Below are 24,874 nucleotides of genomic sequence, written 5' to 3'. Positions count from 1 at the left end.
GCACCATGTACAGTCTACACTGCTTTTAGCCAACTATTGCAAAACGGGGCACTGTGATAAATCTACACTGCTTTTAGCCGACTATTGCAAAACGGGGCACTGTGATAAATCTACACTGCTTTTAGCCGACTATTGCAAAACGGGGCACTGTGATAATTCTTTTTTTTTTTTTGTTACATTTGTACCCCGCACTTTTTCCCACTCATGGCAGGCTCAATGCGGCAGGCAATGGAGGGTTAAGTGACTTGCCCAGAGTCACAAGGAGCTGCCTGGGCCGGGAATCGAACTCAGTTCCTCAGTTCCACAGGACCAAAGTCCACCACCCTAACCACTAGGCCACTCCTCTACATTGCTTTTAGCCGACTATTGCTAAGCCGACTATTGCTAAACCGACTATTGCAAAACAGGACACTGATAAATCTACATTGCTTTTAGCCGACTAGTGCAAAACAGGGCACTGTGATAAATCTACATTGCTTTTAGCCGACTATTGCAAAACGGGGCACTGTGATAAATCTACACTGACCGTAGCCGACCACTGCCCACTGGAACACTCTGAAAAACAGAGCACTGTGATAAATCTACACTGACCTTAGCCGACCACTGCCCCACTGGAACACTCTGAAAAACGGAGCATTGTGATAAATCTACACTGACCTTAGCTGACTACTGCTTACTGGAACACTGTGGGGGGGGGGGGGGGGGGGGGGGAGGGGGAAACCTTACACTGCTCTTAGCTGATAATCGCTTAGGGAACATCGTGAAAAAGTTGCAGTGCGAGAGTGACTACGATCACGCTTATAATGACCCAGCCTAATTAGCCTCTCAATTTCCCTGCATCTGGCATTGATGACTAGCCACGATCGCCTTTCACATCATTAAGCCCAGACTGTCTTTAGTCGACTATTGCTTATAGGAGTACCGTGAAAAACCTACACTGCCTCTGCAGATTATCACTGACTGGAGCTCCATGATAAATTCTACAGTGCGTGAGCACTTGTGATCACGTTAACAACGGCCCTGCACAATCAGCCCTTTATCTCCCTACATCTGATATTGTGACCAGTCACATTTGATACTCACACCATTGTTCTACTTTTACCCCATTGTGAAGATATCTCGCTGATCACCACATCTGAATCGACTACCATTTCTTGATCAACTAATCAACTGTAGAACTAATCACACTGTTCAGCTGATCACTTGCCGAATCGCAACTTAAGGGAAAAGACGACCAGTAAGGAGAAAAATGACTAATGAGTCATCAAAAATGACAGCACGTAAAGAACCAAGGAATTGATGACAGACACAGGACACATCTGAACAACTATTTATACGACTGTGTCGAATACGACACCCCACTGCATCTATTTAATGGTACTGCAGTATTAAGTGAACACGAGTGAGTCAGTATCCTGAAGATTAGCTTATGAAATAATCCTCCACGTTAAATCATTCTTTGTTACTAATTTGTCTTCATCAACATTAAAGTTCAACAAATATTAATCTCTACGCTTTGAAAAGTTTCTCAATAGCCCATCTTTGCACACCATCACTATTGAATCCTAGTGAACCCAATATTCACAAGAAATATCATCAAGATGAATATTACAAATCTATTCTTCATCATCTACTCACTCACCCTAATTCACCATATGCTTTCCACCCCCCTACCAGAAACTAACAGCATTCCTACAATTTATACTCTGGAGGAAAGGAGAAACAGGGGTGATATGATACAGACGTTCAAATATTTGAAAGGTATTAATCCGCAAATGAACCTTTTCCAGAGATGCGAAGGCGGTAGAACGAGAGGACATGAAATGAGATTGAAGGGGGGCAGACTCAAGAAAAATGTCAGGAAGTATTTTTTCACGGAGAGAGTAGTGGATGCTTGGAATGCCCTCCCGCGGGAGGTGGTGGAAATGAAAACAGTAATGGAATTCAAACATGCGTGGGATAAGCATAAAGGAATCCTGTGCAGAAGGAATGGATCCTAAGGAGCTTAGTCAAGATCAGGAGGCGGGGCTGGTGGTTGGGAGGCGGGGATAGTGCTGGGCAGACTTATATGGTCTGTGCCAGAGCCGGTGGTGGGAGGCGGGGCTGGTGGTTGGGAGGCGGGGATAGTGCTGGGCAGACTTATACGGTCTGTGCCAGAGCCGGTGGTGGGAGGCGGGGCAGACTTATACAGTCTGTACCCTGAAGAGCACAGGTACAAATCAAAGTAGGGTATACACAAAAAGTAGCACATATGAGTTGTCTTGTTGGGCAGACTGGATGGACCGTGCAGGTCTTTTTCTGCCGTCATCTACTATGTTACTATGTAATTTACATGCCTTATCAACCATCCAAATACAATACTCATCGCCATAACAACAACAACAACCAAAACAATGGAGTCATCACCTCACCTGAACAACATCAAAACAAAGGAAATAATGATAATAAACCTCTACAACAAGTCAACAGACAACTAAGAAAAATCAACATAATCCTTAACATATCTGATCCCTTTCAAAAAAAACCCCAAATTGGATACACAAACGCTAGATCAGCTGTTAACAAGACAACAATATTAACAAACTGGATCATTGATGATAACCTGGATTTTTTAATCATTAATGAAACCTGGATTCATTTCCAAAATGACCCAGTATTAATAGATCTTTGCCCTAGAATAACCCACTGGCCTAGAAATGGAAAGAGAGGAGGAGGCATTGCACTAATATATAAATCCCACTTCATAGTAACAATGACTCCACAATTTGAAATTGCCTCACTTAATATCAACCATCCTAAATTACTCCACCATTTAAACATTATTCTGTTTTATAGACCTCTAGGAAACTAGCAAGAATGTCAACAACATCTTATGAACTTCATCTTGAATGCTTGCTTTTCTAATTCTAATCTGCTCATACTAGGAGACATAAACTTGCATCTAGAAGACTACAATGCAAAGAACACACAAGAATGCAAAGACTTTTTCCAACTCTGGGATTTCAATTGGATAAATACTCAAACAACCCATATCAAAGGTTATGCGCTTGACCTCATCACACACAAATTCTCTCCTGATCAAATCCTTACAATAACAGATATAAATTGGACACAAGTACCTTGGTCAGACCATTTCAAGCTAAAGATATCCATGCAATGGAGGATAAAAAATCTGATCCAGAAACAAGAACGAAAAACTTTCACCACAAGAGGTCATATTGATCCGGTATTATTCTGGCAACAGTTTTACATGAATGAATGGTCAGTGCAAATAGATTCCAATCAATACCTTTTAAATTGGGACATGAGGTGCAAGAGCATACTTGATACAATAGCGCCAATACAAACAAGAACATCGCAAAGAAATAACTCACTCCCTTGGTTTAACGACGACCTGTAAAAACTAAAAACCCAAACAAGGAGACTTGAACGTGCACGGAACAAAAAGAATGATGAACAAACATTCACTGCATGGAAACTAATGTTAAGAAAATATAAATATACCATCAGACAATCTAAAAGGTCATATTACAATTCCAAAATAGGGCAAAGTTATAGAGACTTACACAAGTTATTCCAATTTGTACATAATCTTCTAGACACCACACCAGTCACCTTAACTAATATGGATACCCCATCAGCAGATGAACTAGCTACTTACTTTAATGAGAAAATCATCAAATTAAGATCCACCTTACCAACTAACTGCTCCGACTATGTAAAATTCATCGACTGCTTAGACCCAACAATCAATGAATATCCAGCAGACCGAATATGGACAAATTTTTATTTATTAACGGAAGATACTGTCGCCCAAGTGATCAACAAATTCACCAAATCCCACTGTAAACTGGATGCATGCCCCAGCTACTTAATAAAATCTGCCCCTCAGCGTTTCATTAGAGAATCCACAAATGTGGAGAACTCAACGAAGTCCCACGGATAATCAGAATACAACAAGGCAGTGGGTAAAAAACCAGGAGTCCCAGAGTGGAGATGAACGAAACTTTATTACTCAATATATCGACTCGACACAACGTTGTGTTTCGGCCAAAAGGCCTACATCAGGAGTCTACGTGCCGGAATGGAGAATGATAGCGATGATCCAGATTAAAGCAATGCTGGAAATTGAAGACTGTTTTGCAATGGTCTTGAAAAAGATCTTTGTACTAAAATGTTGGCTGGATCACTCACATGAGCGTCTTGGCTATAAAACTGAGGAAGCGTTTCATAGCAGATCTCACCTTCTACCTAAATCACATGCTTCAACATGGATCCTTTCCTACGGATAAAGGCAATATCCTACTCACACCAATTCCCAAAGACCAGAAGAAAAAACTAAATAACTAATTATCGTCCAGTGGCATCCATCCCTCTGGTAGTCAAGTTAATGGAAAGTCTGGTACCTAAACAACTTACCAACTACTTGAGCAATTTCTCAGTATTACACACATCCCAATCTGGATTCCGTGCTAATCACAGCTCCGAAACAGTTCTTATAACACTCATGACCAAATTCAAACAAATTATTGCAACTGGTAATAATGTTCTTCTTTTACAATTCGACATGTCCAGCACGTTTGACATGGTTAGCCATGGTACTCTATTAAACATTCTAGAATATTTTGGAATTTGAGGAAATGTACTGAATTGGTTTCATAGTTTCCTTAACGGCAAGAACATACCGGGTAATATCTAAATCGATCATATCATCGCCATGGAGACCTGAATGTGGTGTGCCTCAAGGATCTCCGCTTTTACCGATTCTCTATAACTTAATGATGTTACCACTGGCCAGATCACTATCCAACCAAGACCTAAACTCATATATTTATGCTGATGATGTGACAATATATATTTCGTTCAAAAAACAACTTATCAAACTGCAGATAAAATTAATCTCAGCTTCCAAATAATGAACTCATGGGCGGATGCATTCCAACTAAAGCTCAACGCAGAAAAGACACAATGCCTTAAACTATCATCACAGTATAATAAAATCAACTATACCAACATAAATACACCAAACCACACTCTTCCTGTTGTGGACACCCTGAAACTCCTAAGCGTAACAATTGATCGAAATCTTAACCTAGATAGCCATGTGAAAAACATTATAAAGAAAATGTTCTATGAAATGTGGAGGCTTAGAAGAGTGAAACCTTTCTTCCCAAGGGAGACATTCCGCAAACTAGTGCAATCATTGGTATTGAGTCATTTGGACTATTGTAATTCCTTATATGTGGGATGCAAGGCACAAACCATTAAGAAACTCCAGACTGCCCAGAACACCACAGCCAGACTGATATTCGGAAAGGCGAAATATGGAAGTGCCAGACCCCTTAGAGAAAAATTGCATTGGCTCCCACTAAAAGATCGAATTGTATTCAAAATTTGCACCTTAGTTCATAAAATTATTTATGGAGATGCCCCATCTTACATGTCAGACCTAACAGACTTACCAGAGAGAAACAACAAAAGTTCATCACGTACTTTCTTAAACCTCCATTATCCCAACTGCAGAGAACTTAAATACAAATCTATACATACATCTAGCTTCTCATACATCTGCACACAACTATGGAATGAATTACTGATCACCATAAAAACAACACACGACTTGACAACCTTCCAGAAATTACTGAAGACTTACTTGTTCAAAAAGACGTACAAAAAGGATCCCCCATAACGAACTTACTCCTAAACTACACCAGATACAACTATTATGGAACTCTTCTAATTTGTTTATTTTAATTACATCCTCATTACTGAATATTATATCTTGTCCTGATATCATTATGATATGTTTTATCTATTTATCCACTTCTAATCCTACATGATATTCTTATAAACCTTATTTGTAACAATTTTGAAATTCTTATTCCGTTAATATGATTGCCATGATATTCTTATGCACCTTATCTGTATCTATATTCTGAAATTCTTATCCCATTAATGTGATTGTTGTTGTAACATATCGTAAGCCACGTTGAGCCTGCAAAAAGGTGGGAAAATGCGGGATACAAATGCAGCAAATAAATAAAACGTTTATCCATGTGAGCATTTTTTCCTCTATAGATGTTTATTACATTTATTATATATATTTTTTGCTGTTTATAAGTTTGCTAAATATGGATCAACGTGTACTCATGCTTAATCAATACCTTTGTGTCACATTTAAGTTTAATTAATCAATTCTGTTATGATATATCAATGTTCCATCAGGTCCTTCATGGAAAACCTATAAATATATATGTTGCATTTATACCAGAAACAGATGGAGTATAATATACATATGTATATGTTATATACATTATATTTCTCTTGTTTTATAAATTTGTTTACTTCCATAAGTTCATGTTTTCTGTTTTCATTGTGTTTTGTTTTTTTTTGTTTTTAACAGTTTTTATTGATGATTCAAGATTATATAATTTAACCATGAAATATGACATTTGAAATAAGACAGCATACTTATATACATATCCAGAACTGTATCATCAATATTTTATCATTTTCTCCCTCCCTCCCCTCCCGACATTGTGCCATAACCAATAGACTTACATTTGTATTATTAAATGAGGAGAAAAAGAAATCCTATTAACAACATGACTCGACTAACATAGCTTCTGAAATTCTACAAGCAATTAGTTTAACAACTTAGCCTTCTCATGTGAGTAATCAAGAGCGTGTTTCATCAATGCCTTGTAGGATTCACTCCTCCCCCTCTCTCAAATCAGTATCTCCAGAGCCCACATGGATGCATATTTTGTAAAATGATTACCTAAAATATTAATTTCAATTAGAATCTCATATTATACAATGTTGATATTACTATTGCTTCTTAGAATATCGAGCCCACCCATATAAGTCTGGGAACCAAGAACTGAATTTCCTAACCAGGTATCCTATCCCACCATCTAAACTCCCTCTCCCCCCCCTCTCCTTACTTCTATCCAACCCCCCCCCCCCTTCCCAAAGGAGAAAAGAAAAGGGAAAAGAAAAGAAAAAAAAAAAAAAAACCCCACTCTTCCTCCTAATCCGCTCCCTCTCCCCGCCCTCACATACCATTTAATACTAAACTACGCGCCCGAACAGACAAAGATTGTATATAAGGTCGCCAGATTCTCAAAAATCCCACTCTTGTCTTCGGAGAGGGTCCCACCGCCCGCCGCTCATGCAGCAAAAGATCATGTAGCTGATTTCTCCAGTACCAAAAATCAGGGGGATCCGCACTCAACCACCTATTCATGATCAACTTCTTCCCCAAAGTGCAAGCTTTACGTATGAATTGGCTATTGCCTCTCTTTTGGAAACCAAATAGTTCAAATTTGTCCAATAAGATCCCTGATGAAGAAAGAGGAATCCTAGATTTCAACAACCCTTCTAAATACTTAAAAATCTTCTTCCAGTAGGCTTGTATTAAAGGACAGTCCCAGAGACAATGAAAGAATGTCCCCTCCTTCCGCTTGCACTTGGAGCAAAGAGGGTCTGACACCCCCCCCATCTTAAATACCTGCACTTTAGACATATAAGCTCTGTACAAAATTCTATATTGGCATTCTCTAAGATTAGCATTGACTGATACCGCCGGAATACGGGACACTAATTTCCTGTAATCTAATTCCAAGTTGGATCTCTGCAGATCTCGCGCCCAATGCGCCTCGACTGCCCTCACATCTTTGTCAGGCCCTACCTCCCATAGAATCCTATATATACCCGAAATAGTGAGTCGGTCCCCTGGCACTGCCTTAAAGAACTCTCTAAACTTCCTCCCATGTCCACTATTCAACTGATCTTGATTGAGGGTCCTAACATAATGTGCCAATTGTTGGTAAGCAAATTCGTGTCTGAGATCTATCCCCACTCCCAAAGCACCTAAACTCAGTAATCCTCCCCTCAACCCCAACACGTGTTCCAACCGTGTGATTCCCAATGAGGCCCAGCTACGAAATACTGGATTCTCTGAGCCAGGTGAAAATAATGGGTTCCCCTGCAATGGCAAAAGATCCGTAACCTCCGACGACAAGCCCCAATATCCAGTGAGATCACTCCAGACCGCCCTCAAGGGCCCTAACAATAAACTGTCTTTAAATGTAGCTGGCACCATTCGCTTTGGACCATGTAACAAAAAATACAGATGATACGGATGGAAAAAATCCTTTTCTAATTTCCTGTTCGTGTAGTCCTGCCGATCTAATAACCAATCCCCTAAGTGCCGCAATAGACACGCTTGATTATAGCGCTTAATATCCGGGACCCCCATACCTCCCACTCTCCAAGATCCTAACAATAAGCCCATGGGGAGCTTAGGCTTCTTTCCCCCCCAAATGAAAATTCGCAGATGTTTATAAAATTGCCGCATGTCTGCACTACGTAAACGTAATGGCAACACCTGAAGCGTATACAGCCATCTGGGGAACTCCACCATTCGGAACAGTTGTACCCGCCCATGAAGCGTAAGCGGCAATACTGCCCACTTTCTCAACCGCTCTCGCATGTTTTCCAACAACCTGGTAAGATTTAAATGATAAAAATCTGCAGTCTGCAGAGTCACCTGCACCCCCAAATAGGTAAAATGTTGCTGTGCCCATTTTAAGGGAAAGAATTCCCCCCATTCACGTTTCACTGTATCTGAGGCCGTAAGAGCCAGGGATTTAGAGACATTTATTTTAAAACCAGTGTAGTCCCCATATTCTTGGAATAATTCCATCAGAGCCTCCAGGGATCTCTTGGGATCAGTAAGGTGTACCAATATGTCGTCCGCAAAAGCCGAAACCTTGAACGTAGAGGATCCCCAACCCACTCCCTTCACTTCAGGGTGAGACTCTATCTCTCTAATCAAGGGGTCCAACGTAAGGACGAACAACAACGGGGATAAAGGACACCCCTGTCGCGTGCCCCGCCTTATCGGAAATACTTGGGACCTTTCTCCATTGATCCACATGTAGGCCTGCGGATTCAAATAAAGGGCCCCCACTGCATCTCTGAAAAACCCCTCAACACCTATCTTCTGCAAAACCGCAAACATAAACCGCCATGCAACTCGATCAAACGCCTTCTCTGCGTCAAAACTGACCAGCAGAGAAGGCGTTTTCTGCTCCCCCACCCTTTCCAACGAAGCTATGAGAGCCCTCACATTACTTACCACTGAACGCCCCCTCACGAAACCAACCTGTGGCGATGCTATGATATCTGGGAGCACCCTTGCCAGTCTATTTGCCAGAATTTTCGCATACAATTTGGTGTCGCAGTTCAACAGCGAGATTGGTCTATAAGACCCCATCTCCTCTGGGTTTTTCCCTGGCTTTGCTAGTACAATTATTTTCGCTGTATTAAAGGCATCAAGCGCCGGTTCTGACCTGGCCAAGGAGTTAAACAGTTTCAACAAAGGAGGTGTCACCTGCTCCCGTAACATCTTATAAAACGCTGTTCCATATCCATCAGGGCCTGGCGCCTTGTGCATGTCACTCTGCTGCAACGCCAACATTAATTCACCTTCTACAATGGGCGCATTCAGAAACTTTGCCTGAGTCGGGGAGATCCTCGGGATTTCCATATTGTCCAGATATAACATGCTATCCGACATCAACTCCGTCTGTTCCTGATATAACTCTGCGTAGAACCTCTGGAATCCCGCCACTATTTCCTGCGGAGACCTCAGCATGGTGCCCCCCTGCCCTTTCACCTGCAGAATTCCAGATGGCCCTTTCTTTCCTCGGATTAAACGCCCCAGCAAAGTCCCTGCCTTATTTCCATACATGAAAAGCTGATGTTTGTAGTATTGTTGTGATTTCTGTACTCTCTCATGCAGCAATTCATTTAATTCTCTCTGGGATGCCAGATAAGCTAGCTTCTGCTCTCCTGTCGGGTCCCCTCCAAACTTTATCCTCTGAGTCCTTACCTCCCGCTCCAAACGGATGATCTCTGCATCCCGTCTTTTCTTGACCCACGCCTTGTAGGCAATGATCTCTCCTCTCATCACTGTCTTTGCAGTCTCCCAGTATAAACTAGCCTGTTCCTCATGTGCCTTATTATGATCCGCAAATTCTCTCCATTTTCCTCCCAAGAATTCCTGAAACTTCGTATCTCTATAGAGCTCCAGTGGAAATCGCCAACCTCCTCCCTTTCCTACCCCCCCCTACTCTTTCCAACATCACCCATAGGAGAGAGTGATCTGAGATCTCACAAGGTCCGATTTCTGCCTCTACCACCTTTGAGAATAAAGCCTTAGAGAGAAAGAGGTAATCAATACGGGACATGGAAGAATGTGCCCTTGATAGATGGGTATAATCCCTACTTGTAGGATGCAAGACTCTCCAAACATCCACCAAGTCCAAGGTGGAACACAAAAAAGGCAGACCTCTCTCATAGTGTCGTTGCCCCTGTCCCAACCCACTGCTCTTATCCACCAATGGATCAAACACTGTATTGAAGTCACCTCCTAAAATAATATTACCCCCTTGGTATGAGGACAACAATGCGAAAAGCTCCCTGTAAAATTTTTTATCATATACATTAGGCGCGTAGACATTGCAGAGAATATAGGTAAGTCCCCCCAACTCCACCTCGACTAATACGTATCTGCCCTCTGTACTCCTCTTGATCAATTTAATGGACGGCTGCAATCCCTTACGAAAAAGTATTACTACCCCTGCCTTTTTGTTAAAAGCTGGGGAACCTACCACTCCTCCCACCCAACCTTGGTGAAATTTATCATGCTCCATGGCAGTCAAGTGCGTCTCCTGCAAGAATGCAATGTCCGCTTTATGCCGGTTCAATGCCTGCAAAATTTTTTTCCGCTTTATGGGCGATGAGACCCCCCCCCACATTCCAAGATATTAATTTAAAGAGCCCCACCAATCCCATCTATTACACTGCAAATCCAACTTCTATCTATACACTCTTGAGAATGCACCCCCCAGCCCTTGGGTGCCCTCCCCGATCCCCACCGTACTTGTTTCTGCCACCAAATGATTTTCCTGAAGATTAGGAAGAAGAGCAACAACCAAGAAAAAACAAAACAACAAACCAAACCCAACATCCCCCCTCCTCTCAACCCCTCCCCCCTCCCCCTTCCCAGTTCTTCCATCCCCTCCCCTCCTCCCTCTCTGACCCCTCCCCCTAAACCTCCTCTCTGTGTTCTCTCTAGAGAACTAGTCACGGCTCTGCCCCACCCCCTCCCTCACAGCACAACTATGGGCTGAACTTAGTAGAAACCCCATCTCCTCAGAACTACTACAAAACATCGTTGCTATGCTATCTCTATAAACCAACCATAAACTTACACATGCCTGCCCCAACAGTCAACAATATGCATGTGCTTACAGTTTCAACATCAGGCCCCCTCCCCTCAGTAAGATGAATGTTCCCATGCTACATACTCTTATAGCGAGGGGCCAGCTTCTTGCCCTGTCCTTTTAACATTCAAATGAATTCCTCTTGCATTCCTGTGCTTCTCGATCCGCTCCAAACTAGTTGCTCTCAATCTTCGCAGCTTCAGCTCGGTCTGTGTGCCCTCTCTCCCGCTTCAGCCTCTGAACTGCCAGTCAGCTGTTTAGCATACTGCAGAGCTTCGGTCGGTGAGTTGAAAAACCTGGGCTTACCATCCTGCTGCACCCGTAGCCTTGCTGGATATAGTAAAGCAAATCGAGCTCTCTTCTTGAATAACTCCGAGCATGCTTCCCCATACTGTTTTCGCTGCAGCGCCACTGCTGCAGAGAAGTCCTGGAAACATAAAATATTATGCGTTTCATATATCACTTTGCCAATCTGTCTCCAGGCACGCAGTATTTCCTGCTTATGGGTGTAATTAAGAATTTTGCATATTACAACCCTCGGGCGCTCAGCTTCTTGCCGCTGCTGACCTAGGCGATGTGCCCGCTCTATTTTCAAAGTTTGTTCCAGGGATTTCAGCTGCAATATTTTAGGCAGCCAGGATTCTAGGAATTCTCTTAGATCGACCTCTCTCAGGGACTCAGGGAGTCCAACCAGCCGAAGATTATTCCTCCTCGCCCTGTTCTCTAAATCCTCTAATTTCTGTTCCATCTGCACAAACTTCTTCCGCCATTCCTCGTTCTGGCCTGCCTGCTGTGTGCAACGATCTTCAACCTCAGACAGTCTTTGCTGAAATCCCACCATATCGGTGCGTAACCCCTCCAGTTTGCCATCCATTGTGTCCAGTTTCTCCGCAATTTTTTGTAACTTTAAATCTACAGAGCTCTCCAGCAACTGCGAGACCTCCGCTGCAATTTCCGCTGCCCACAGAGCTCACAGTTTCTGCCGGGCCGGTGTCCACCATCTTGCTGTCCCCTGCTCGCCCTCGTGTGCCTTCTTTCCTCTGCGCTTTGGAGGCCATCGTGCTTATAATTGATTGTCTCTGTTTGGACCGCTCCACTGTTCCAAACCTGTTTATGCTGTATTTGGGTTTCAAAAATCGCTTCTCGTGCTGTCAGGGGTAGATTTTACTACAGGGGCCTCGGAGCTCTATCCTGCGGCGTCCTACCCGCTGCCTAGCATCACGTGACTCCTGTGTTTTTATGTTTTAAATTTCATTTCTCTATATATTGTTTTCAATCCATAGACTCCTGATGTAGGCCTTTTGGCCGAAACACAACGTTGTGTCGAGTCATTTTACTGTTTAATAAACTTTGCTTCATTTTTACTACTGCTGTGGTCCAGTCTTTGGGAATCCTGGTTTATATTCCCATTCCCTCTGCTTTTGAGTTGCTCCGTGGGACTTCTTGAGTCCTCCACGCTCGTGGATTCTCTTTTGGTTCTCTTCTCGGAACTCTACCATGGCTTTCCAAAGCTGGACCAACGTTCTTAGCTTTAGTAATGAACATCTGAATCAACTTTTGCAACATCTACATCAAGAAGAAGAACATCAGCCACCACCCGAGATGTCCGTCATGCAACAATGGTTGGACATCATCAACATCAAAAAGAACATCACCAGGAATGATTTGCATTTTTTTACAATGTTAAATTATTGTAGATCCAAGCGCATTCCTAGGGGCCTTAGGATCTCCAAGGCACCTACCATGTTCATGGATAACCAGACATTTTTAGATAAATGGTGTGCCATCCTTAACAAATGTAGCCTTGACCTGATGATTCTGATTGCTGAAACATCCCAGTCCAAAAGCAAAGAATTACAGGAGACGTTAGTCTCAAAACTTACACCTTTGCATAATCAAGACCCCCACTATGACACTGTACTCAAAGACATCGATGAAAAAATAGCTAAATTCAATAGGGACACAAAGGAAATCAAAAATGGTAAATTTAGAAGAGACGAGGCTGACTATCGTAAGGGATCGATTTATCCATTTTCCAAGGCAAGGCCATATTTTACAAATAACCCCAAGAAAACCCAATTCACACTCAAATACCCATACTAGACCTTTTCCTCCCAGAGAAGTCAATGAACATCTTCCCACCGAACACAGGCATAAGCGCATTAGGAGCGATTAAAGAGATTTTTACACATCACCTTTAGCAAGTCCATTCACACGTCTCAACTTTCCAAGCACTTCCAGACATTCCACAGAATGTGACACCTCCCCTGGTGTACAACCAGTCCTTCATACAGACCTTTTTTTAGAGGAACTATAGAGGAAGGATACCAGAGATGGTCCCTCACGACGACAACTATATACCCATGACAGATCTCTCACCAGAGGCAGAGGAAGAGGGAGAGGAAGGACGAGACCAGCACAGTACTTCTACAGCAGAGGCCCATTTCACAACCAGTACTAGTTGATTCGATTCCTATCTTCAATCTATCACAACATGACTTGAATCCTATCAAATTAGGCACTCTCAAGAAGGGCTTATCCTTCGTTCCCACAACAGGATACAATGCCTTCCACACCCGAGTTTATTTCTTCAAGTTTCATCGAAAACTCCAAATTATACATACCTTTTCAAAATCAGAAACTCCGTACCAAGACGTATCCATCGTCAGGAAACCTTCCACGTGGATCCCTCCGTGCCAGGCGCATCCTTTGATAACAGCATTAAATTCCTGCGTCGAAAGAGACATCAAGAAACTTGAAAGAAATAAGAAACCCCGATACTACATCTTCACTTCTGAACGCAATGCTATTAAAGATTTGGCCAATAATCGTGATATCATCAAACCCGCAGACAAAGGCGGAGGCATTGTTGTTATGGACTGCACTAATTATATTAATGAAATTAAGAGATAATTAGATGACCCTGAATTTTATATTCCTTTGGACAAGGATCCCACAGAAGAAATCCAAAAGGATATCACAGAATTAGTAGATATCGCTTCCAAAATGGGTTTTCTCACACAGAAACAGAAAGACTTTTTACAAGTTACACATCCAACTACCCCAACCATCTATATCCTACCAAAAATACGTAAGTCATTAACCCACCAGGGAGACCAATCATCTCTGGCAACAGTTCCACTCTGGAACCCTTATCCAAATTAGTCTATTTCTTTCTAAGACCATTCATTCCATTAATACCTTCATACATACAAGACACCACACACATGATTAATATTCTGCAGGAGTATGATGGACCTTTGTCAGATACCATCAAGGTCACTATGGACACTGAATCATTGTATACCAATATTCCACAATTAGAGGCCATACAGATTATCTAGAAAACCCTACAAGGCAGGTCTACACAGAAGATACCCAATCAACTTATCTTAACATGTGCCACCATTCACTTACAAAAAACTATTTTGGATTTGATAAGACATACTATCAACAAATCAAGGGGGACAGCTATGGGTTCTAGCATGGCTCCCAAATTGGCAAACATATATGTCAGCGACTTTGAAGACCAACATCTTACGGCTCATCCTGTCATTCAACATGTTAAAATTTACCGACGTTACATAGATGATATTTTCATCTTGTGGCAAGGGACTGAAGAAACTTTAAATTCCTTCTTCCAATGGCTCAATATCAGAGACCCAAATCTCAGATTCAAGATGGAGTATGACAGGAATGAGATTCATTTTCTGGACTTAACCATCACCAAGCACGAATATTTTTTTAGGACCACGATTTATAAGAAGCCGACGGACAGTAACACCTTTTTGCACTATTCTAGCTACCATAATCCCAAACTCAAAAGCAACCTGCCATTGCGCCAGTTTCTTTGTCTACGACGGATTTGTAAAGACTTTGAAGAATTCAATCAGCAGGCGCAATTCATGGGCGACAGATTTGCAGCAAGAGGATATCCTCAGAGGCACATCACCAACGGATACACTAAAGCTTTTGGCACAAGAGCGTGAAAACCTATCTAATCCTACTCAGGAGGCTCCTGACAGTTTGTACACTGAAGTATTCTTTTTTGGCAAAACACATTTCACATTCTATCCGAAGACATTGGCATATTCTAGAAGGTCTTGAGTGTTTTAAAAACAAATCATTGGTTACTGCATACTCTAGAAATATACTTCCAAAAAACCTTTTTAATCACAGAAGAAAAAGTCTGTGGTGGAAAAAAACAGAAACAAGGGTCATAATGATTATATCCAATCTAAATGCTTAAAGAAGCAATAATATGTTCAAAAAGTTTGTTTCTACTCATGAAGACTTAGCAAACATGTCCTGATCTTTCATTCTTATTTGATCCCCTAGCTGAATCTGTATAAGATTTCTCAATCTGTATAGAAAAACAGTAATATTTAGCCACGAGTATGTGAACTACTAAGACAGCGGGTGGTGGTAAATGGAGCTTGCTCTGAAGAAAAGGATGTCATCAGTGGAGTACCGCAGGGATCGGTCCTAGGGCCGGCTCTTTTTAACGTCTTTGTGAGCGATATTGCGGAAGGGCTGTCTGGTAAGGTTTGTCTCTTTGCGGATGATACTAAACTCTGCAACAGGGTGTGAATGACATGAGGAAGGACCAATATTTGGCAACTAAGGTTTAATGCAGTTGGGTCGCAAAAATCCGAGGGAACGGTACAGTATAGGGGGTGTAGTGCTTCAGTGTGTGAAGGAAGAGCGGGACTTGGGGGTGATTGTGTCTGACGACCTTAAAGCTTTCAAACAGGTAGAAAAAGCGACGGCCAAAGCCAGAAGGATGCTTGGGTGCATAAAGACAGGCATGACCAGCAGGAAAAAGGAGGTGATAGTGCCGTTGTATAAGGCTCTGGTGAGGCCTCATTTGGAGTACTGCATGCAGTTCTGGAGACCATACCTATGGAAAGATATAAACAGGATGGAGTCGGTCCAGAGGCGGCTACGAAATTAGTAAGCGGTCTTGAATGCAAAAATTATAGGGACAGGCTTAAGAACCTCAACATGTATACCCTGGAAGAGAAGAGACATGATAGAAACATTTAAATATCTAAAGGGCATTTATGTACAGGAAGAAAGCCTTTTTCAAATGAAGGAGAGCTCTGAAATGAGGGGGCATATGACAAAGAGGGAATAGGCTTAGGAGTAACCTAAGGAAATATTATTTCACAGAAAGGGTGGTGGAGGCGTGGAATGGCCTCCCGGTGGAGGTGGTGGAGTTGAGGACTGTTCCAGAATTTAAAAAGGCATGGGATAAGCATGTGGGATCGCTTAGGAACAGGAAGAATTGGGGGTTACAGAGGATGGGCAGACTGGATGGATCATATGGCCTTTATCTGCCATCATGTTTCTCTGTTTCTATGACAGAATAGAAGTTGTCACAGGCATCCAGGGTCTCCCCCCCCCCCCCCCCCCCACCTATTCCTGTTTACTGCCTATTTACAGAGAATTCATTCCTCACTCTTACTTTTGAATTATATTTATATTTGCTCATTTTACTATTATTATGCTGTTAACAACATTTTAAGTTTTATGTTAAACTCTACCTGCTGTACACCAGCCACCCTTGGGTGAATCTCTTCATAAAGACAGTTAATAAATCCCAATCAAATCAATCAATACATAAATGAAAGGCTGAAATAAAAGGGAGGTTTGTCAAAGAGCTCAGGGAGCAACTGCCTCTTTTGAAACCAGCCATCCACACATTAACAGGCACAAGCTCCAGAAACCCGATTCCAGGTACTGGAGTACTGAGCCCCAAAACAAAATCCAGAAACCTGAAGGTATATGGGGTTGGTTTCCTGCAGGGTACAAGCAGCTGCAGGCTGAACGGGTTGGGCGCCAGAGTTACACCTGTTTGATCTGGATGCAGGAGAACTGGCACTAAGGAGTTCTTTTATTAACAATTAGTACTCGCTAAATGCTAAGACGCCCATCATATTCCTATGGGTCCTATTTAACGCGCGTTAATTGTTAGTGCGCCTTAGTAAAAGGACCCCTAAGTTTTATAACCTTTTGGCTAAAATTTTACTGAATATCTGTAACCTCTGCTGTTCTTTTGAATGGTACTAGAAAAATACAAAACAAAGGGGCTTTTTTTTTTTTTTTTTTTACTAAGGCACACCTACAAGTGGCCTGCGCTGCTGTAGGCGCATAATTTGGACGCGTAATGGTCCATTTCCTTAGTGCGCCTGGAAAAAAAAAAGGCTTTTTTTTTTTGGTGCCAGAAAATGGACGTGTGGCAAAATTAAAACCAGCGCGTGCCCATTTTCAGACTGAGACCTTACCGCCACCCATCGACTTAGCAGTAAGGTCTCACACGCTAACTGGGAGCTAAGTGTTCAATGCGCATAAACTGCCGATTACCGCTGGGTAAGCGCCACATGGTAGAAAATATTTTCTACCGCATGTTTTGGGCGCACGCCAAAAATGAAATTACCGCCCGGGACACGTGGTAGCCGAGCGGTAGTTCCAGTAGGACACACCTTAGTAAAAGGGCCCCAGAATTTATTACATCTATCTGTTTGCAAATGTACGGTTTGTAGCTCAAGTAAATAAACCTAGAGTTAAACTTTGCAACACAATTTTAGTCAGGCAATTGGATGTTACACAGATTACCAGGCCTCATTCCTTTATGTAGCAACAAAATGTTTGCTTTATATGTAGAATTTGGCAAGGAAGCTTCCCCATGGGCATCATTAAAATACTCGGGTACAAGGGGGGAGATCTCTTCTGTCGTACAGCAGAGAATCCACCCTTACCCCATTGCCTTGTCCTGTGCCAGGATTTTGATGGCTTCTATTTCTTCATTCTCATTAAATCACCTATTCAACTGCTTCCTTTCCTGGTTATGAAGTTTAGTTAAGTCAGCCTTGGTGAGGTGTGTTATTGCTTCCTGGATCTGTGTGGTTTCCAAGCTATATAGCATTTCACAGAGTTTTCTAAACTCCCAAGAGATGTCTCGATTAGACCAAGCCAGTTTCCCTTCCCTTCTTCCAAAGCTAGGCTAGAAACTCACAGACCTTACCACCACACTCCATGAAATGCCACTTAGTTAGATTAGAACATGTGCTAAGATAGTCTGTCATATCTTAAGTCTATACTGGACCATGAGTAGCCTTTATAGTCTGTTACTATCTCCTTAAGACATTTTACAGTGGGGACCTTTTACTAAGGCGCGTAGGCACCTATGCACGTCCAACGTGCATCAATTTGGAACTACCACGAGCCCCAGGTGGTAATTCCTTTTTTACGCACGTCTGAAAATATTTTAAAATTTTCTACCACGTGGCACTAACCAGGCAGTAATCGGCAGTGTACGCGTGCTGATGATTACCACCCGGTTAACGCGTCAGACCTTACCGTTAAGTCAATGGGTGGCGGTAAGGTCTCGGGCCCAAAATGGACGTGTGCCAATTTTTTAAATTTGCCGCATGTCTATTTACGCTCCCCCCCCCCCCAAAAAAAAAGAGGCTTTTTGGCAGGCACACTGAAAAATGGACCTCTGCACGTCCAGTACATGCGCCTACAACAAAACAGGCCATTTTTCGGCGCACCTTAGTAAAAGGACCCCAGAATTTCTTATTCCTCATACAGAGCCTTTAATTCTCACCCTCACTCTTTCTTTCCCCCACCACTACTTGGATTAACTTCCTTCTCATATAGGCATTGCCCACAAACCACAATACCCCACTAGTTGGGTCACCTTTCTTTCCTATGTAACTTTAGGTGTTCTCTCTAGACATGCTGCATTTGTGTTTTGACTTCCTTCTTTTGCATGAGGCTACCGTTTAACAGTCTGTTCCACTTTTGCCTCTTCCTTTCGGGTTTTTATTTTTTCCTCTCTCTCTCTATTTTTAATCTTTTGGGATTTTTTAGATTTTGGTTTTTATTATATTTTTAGTGTAAACCACTTTGCTGCCTTGCAGGAAAAGGTCTAAAAAAATGCCTACTAAGCCTTTACTCTGCAGTGCTTGCTGTGCCCTCATCACCTTCAGACTGCAGGGTTAAGTACCCCTGTAAACACAACATGGTCTGAGATAATTTATTGGTAATTTGCCTCATAATTAAGAAAAGATTCCTGACCTTTTTTTCAGCAAAAAGTAATCTATCCGAGAATAAGATTATACCTATTTCTTCCAGCAGGGCCAATCCCTATTCCAGGGAGTTCTGAGCTCTACTACTACTACTTATTTCTATAGCGTTACTAGATATACACTGGACATAAGTATTGCTATACTGGGACAGACCAAAGGACCATCAAGCCCAGGATCCTGTTTCCAACAGTGGCCAATCCAGGTCACAAATACCTGGCAAGATCCAAAAACAGTACAAAACATTTTATGCTGCTTATTCCAGAAATAAGCAGTGGATTTTCCCCAAGTCCATTTTAATAATGGTCTATGGACTTTTCCTTTAGAAAGCCGTCCAAACCTTTTTTAAACCCCGCTAAGCTAACCGCCTTTACCACATTCTCTGGCAATGAATTCCAGATAATTACACGTTGAGTGAAGAAACATTTTCTCAGATTCGTTTTAAATGTACTACTTTGTAGCTTCTTCGCATGCCCCCTAGTCCTAGGATTTTTGGAACGAGTAAATAGATATGTTTCACATCTACCCATTCCACTCTACTCATTGTTTTATAGACCTCCATCATATCTCCCCTCAGCTGTCTTTTCTCCAAGCTGAAGAGCCCTAGCCGCTTTAGCCTTTCCTCATAGGGAAGTCGTCCCATCATTTTTGTCGCCCTTCTCTGCACCTTTCCTAATTCCACAATATCTTTTTTGAGATGTGGTGACCAGAATTGAACACAATATTCGGTTGCACCATGGAGCGATACAAAGGCATTATAACGTCCTCATTTTTGTTTTCTGTTCCTTTCCCAATAATACTTAACAGTTCCTGCTCGACAAGCTTACAATCTAATTAGGACAAACAGGACAAATGAGGAATAAAGTAATTACTAAGCCCACCATCTGTCCACCCATTCATATTCCAACACACACTTCCTTATTGCTCGACCTTCCATAAATCCCTGCCTTTTGAATCATAGATCTATCAAAATTACTTAACGCACAAAATACTGTAGCCAAAACTATTACTGTGCTTGTTATGATCACGTAACACCTTTGTTAAGACGTATACATTGGTTACCAGTTTCTGCACGGAGAGTTTTTAAGACTGCTCGCATCGCATTTAGTACACTACAGGGGAATGGTTCCTCCCTTCTTCCCACAGTTGACAGCTTATCCAGCTTCTCGAGTGAATTTCCGTTTTCACTCCACTTTACAGTTGGGATCTCCATCTGTCAAAAAGGTTTGCTACAAGAGTCTTCACAATGGTTCTTTTATATTTCCAGCTTAGTAAATTGTGGAATTCTATACCTGTACAAATTCGGGTGATTTTTTTTTGGCTACTTGCAGTTCCGCAAAGGATCATCTTTTCAATAAGTACTTGAATGAATTATTTCAGTAGAACTTTCTTGATTCTCTGTTATTGAATTTATGTAACCTGCTTAGACTCGGTATTGATATATCTCCACCCACGACCTGGGTGGCCTTAGTTACAGCAGCAAAATGTACCAGCCACTTCAAAGACAACAACTCATTGGGAGCACTAGGTTCATACATATTCATTATGGATGTTTCCTCATGGTCCACTGGACCCATGATTGAAATTACCCTCCTGGTTTTGTTTTTTTTTCTCATCTCATATAATAGAAAGGGAACTCTCTTATTAATCAGATTTCTGGAGATATATTTGTGAGTACAAAACTGCCACACAAATTCCGATGCTCATCTACTGTCGGATGTGTTTCCTAGAGTGGGGGGGGGGGGGGGGGGGTGGGGGAATTCACTTCAAATTCCCACTGCATTTGTCCACTTCCCATGGGTGTTTTTATTTTTTGTTTGTTGATCTAATCATGTCACAAATTTTGTTTTCTCTTGTTTTACTAATTCTGTTGCTTCATTACCTATCTGTACTGGCAGATTCTTATTCATTTCTTCTACTTGTTAGAATGCTCATCCAAATATGATAGAGCTGGAATTTTAACATTTAATTTCATAATTCAACAACTGGTGTATTTGTGTCTGTTTAGCTCTGCACAGAGAACCTATTCCTATAAAGCCCACTTCTCCTTTGGTGGTTTCAGAAATGTACATTGGTTCTTATAAATTGCATCATGGGAATGAAGAGTTTGCTGTTCATACATCCAGTTTCTCAAGTACTTTTTTGAGGCCAGTCTCTATTTCCAAGCTGTACGAATGTATGGGAAATGCATGTAGATAATGGCTGGTATCTTATTCCATGCAGTTAAAGCATGTGTCTGAATCAGTTTTATTTTTCTGTAATATTATTTGATGATCATCTCTCTCAGTGATTTGTGTTGGATTGTAGCTCTTTCCTCTACTCCTAGATATCTATATACACCTCTCTATTCCCTTATGACACAGGCATCAGAGACACGTTTTCAACTTTTTATTTGAAATCCTGTATGTATTCTTTGGTGTTTGTTCAGATAGGTCTTATAAGTGAAGCATTTACCACACTCAGAACATGTAAATGGTTTCACTCCTATATGGATTCTCTGATGCTTTGTAAGGTATGTCTTATGACTAAAGTTTTTACCACATTCAACACATGTAAATGGTTTCTCTCTTCTATGGGTTGTCTGGTGGATCGTGAGATTTGTTTTTTGACTGAAACTTTTACCACATTCTACACATGTAAATGGTTTCACTCCAGTATGGATTCTCTGGTGCATTGTGAGAGCTATTTTCTGATTAAAACTTTTACCACATTCTGTACATATAAATGGTCTCTCCCCAGTATGGATTCGCTGATGCTGTATGAGATCTTTTTCACGTGTGAAGCTTTTACCACACTCAGAACATGTAAATAGTCTTTCTCCATGGATTTTCTGGTGGCTTGTAAGGCTTGATTTTAGACTGAAGCTTTTCCCACATTCTGTACATATAAATGGTCTCTCTCCTTTGTGGCTTGTTTGGTGCTTTGTTAGGCTTGATTTTAGCCGGAACGATTTGCCACATTCTGTACATATAAATGGCTTCTCACCTGTATGAATTCTTTGGTGCTGTGCGAGACCTTTACTATGCGTGAAGCTTTTACCACAATCAGAGCACAGAAATAATTTTTCTCCATGAATTTTCTGGTGGCTTATGAGACTTGATTTTATACTAAAGCTCTTATTGCACTCAACACAGGTAAATGGTTTTTCTTCTTTGTGGATCGACAGGTGTTTTGTGAGGCTAGATTTTAGCCTAAAGCTTTTACCACATTCTATACATACAAATGGTTTTTCTCCTTTGTGGATTGTCTGGTGGGTTGCAAGGTTTGTCTTTCGATTGAAGCTTTTACCACACTCGGTACAAGTATGGATTTTCTGGTACATTCTGAGAGAGCACTGCTCACCCAACAATTTATCATGTTCTGCTTTTACTCTGGCATGAGTTTTCTGGTGCTTCCTTAAATAAGTGAACTGTGTGAAGCTCTTTCCACACTCAGAACATGCAAAAGGTTTTTCTCCATGTATTTTCAGGTGGCTCATAAAGCTTGATTTTAAACTGAAGCTTTTTTCACATTCAATACAGGTAAAGTACCTCTCTCGTTTGTGGACGTTTTGGTGACTTTTGAGATTTCCCTTTTGAGTGAAGCTTTTACCACATTGAGTACATGTAAATGGTTTTATTCCTGTGTGAATTCTCTGGTGTATTGTAAGAAATGTTCTCTGATTGAACGTTTTACCACATTCTGTACAATTAAATGGTTTCACTCCTGTATGTAGTCTCTCGTGAACTGTGAGTGATATCTTTTGATGGAACCTTTTACCACATTCAGGACATTCAAATGGTTTCAATCCTGTGTGAATTCTCTGATGGCATATGAAATTGTTCTGCCATCTGAAGCATTTACCACACTCCGTACATGAAAATGGTTTCACTCCAGTGTGAATTATCTGGTGTCTTGTGAGATAAACCTTCTGACTGAAGCCTTTACCACACTCAAAACATGTAAAGGGTTTTACTCCAGTGTGGACCATCTGGTGGCTTATGAGAGATTTCTCCCAAGTAAAGTTTTTACCACACTCATTACACGTATATGGTTTTCCTTCTGTGCATTTTCTCTGGTCGAGTTCGAGCTCTGCCTTCCACCTGAAGATTTTTCCATATTCAGCACATGGAAATTGTTCCACTCCTGGATGGATTTTCTGTATCTGTGGCAAGTCTGCGTTCCTACTAAAGCATTTTTCATTTTTACTACAAGCAAATGAACATTCATCTGTATGTGTTTTTTCATGTCCTGAAAAGTCTTTTCTCCGACATTTATTCCTTGAAGTCTCTCTCTGTCCCTGGTGAAATTTGGAGTGTTTTGAGAACTCTTCTTTCACACTGAAGTTTCTATTATGATCAGTACAGGAAAATATTCTCTCATTTGGATAGATATTTTCATATTTTTGCAGGGCTGGGTTATTAAAAAAGATTCTCCTGTATTCCATGCTTGTCAGCAGTTTTTCTCTTTTGTTCGTTTGCTGGTACTGCATTAGTTTTTCTGTGCTATTGAAACCTCTCTCATCCTCATAACTGGTAACAGGTTCCATGCACATTTCCTGTTGCCCCTGCAGTTTTCTATGAATGAAATTTTTCCCACAGTCTGCACCTGTAGAGGGTCTCTCTTCAGTGTCACATCTCTGCTGTGAGTTCAGAGTTACAGGATCCCTGATAAGTATCTCGCATATATCACATAAACACCTTTGTTCCCATGTCTGGTTTCTCTGCTCTTCCCCTGTATGTGTGTTATAACCGGTACTTTGCCGACAGGGTCCACAGTCTCTTCTTTGCTTATTTTCCGAGATGCACTGATTCTTGTACTTTGTTCCCCAGTAAGAACAAGATGAATGATCTTTTCCATCTCTTTCTGATAAGATCGTGTACCTTTTTGGATTCTCACTCAGCTCCCAGCGATGTGTCTCTAAATTACCGTTTATGGGATCATCACTTTCTAGATGGAAAAAAAAATTTGACATTACTGAAGGAAAACAGTTCTAAAAATTCAATATTACAATAACATTGTTTCTCCATGTTGTGTTCCTGCTGTTCTTCTGAAGGACAGCATAGTATGAAATGTTCACTATTATCCTGTCATAACATTACCCAGAAGCACTGTCATGTCCTGTTGCATGTGAAGTAAATTATCTCTGTAGCCTGTACACCTGGAAAATGTCTTTAAAATTTACCTCTAAAGGATGTTAATTCTATAACGAGCCATCCAAAGATAAATAGAATGTACGTAAATGTCAGTAATTCTAATCATTTATGAGTGTATATGAACAATATTTATATCCTACTCTATCTTACAATTCTAGGTAGATGGGTTACAAACAAAAAACATACACAATTAATCATAAAAACATTAAGGGGCCCTTTTACCAATTGTGCTCTTATGCAGGTCTGTCCTGCACGGTAAGGCCATTTTTACCAGTGAGGTAAAATGGCCGAAGTTCCTTTTTTTTTTTTTTGTATTAATGGTCACAAATTAATTTTGCCATTAGTATGT

At 41.3% G+C, this 24,874-nt stretch overlaps 1 protein-coding gene across 1 annotated transcript; it reads right to left on the bottom strand.

Moving 5' to 3' along the window:
* Positions 1 to 21,770: 21,770 nt before the first annotated feature.
* On the bottom strand, positions 21,771 to 24,487 carry LOC115465126 (oocyte zinc finger protein XlCOF6-like). Its single transcript, XM_030195564.1, has 3 exons — positions 24,472 to 24,487; positions 22,831 to 24,319; positions 21,771 to 22,692 (listed from the first exon to the last, which is right to left on the bottom strand). The coding sequence occupies exons 1-3, from the start codon at positions 24,485 to 24,487 to the stop codon at positions 21,771 to 21,773; spliced, it is 2,427 nt and encodes an 808-aa protein (XP_030051424.1).
* Between the last annotated feature and the right edge of the window lie 387 nt (positions 24,488 to 24,874).

The sequence above is a fragment of the Microcaecilia unicolor genome, chromosome 1 (assembly GCF_901765095.1).
Source record: "Microcaecilia unicolor chromosome 1, aMicUni1.1, whole genome shotgun sequence".
Taxonomy (NCBI): Eukaryota; Metazoa; Chordata; class Amphibia; order Gymnophiona; family Siphonopidae; genus Microcaecilia; species Microcaecilia unicolor.
Note: the sequence above shows the minus strand (reverse complement) of the source record. Positions and strands in the feature narration are given on the sequence as shown.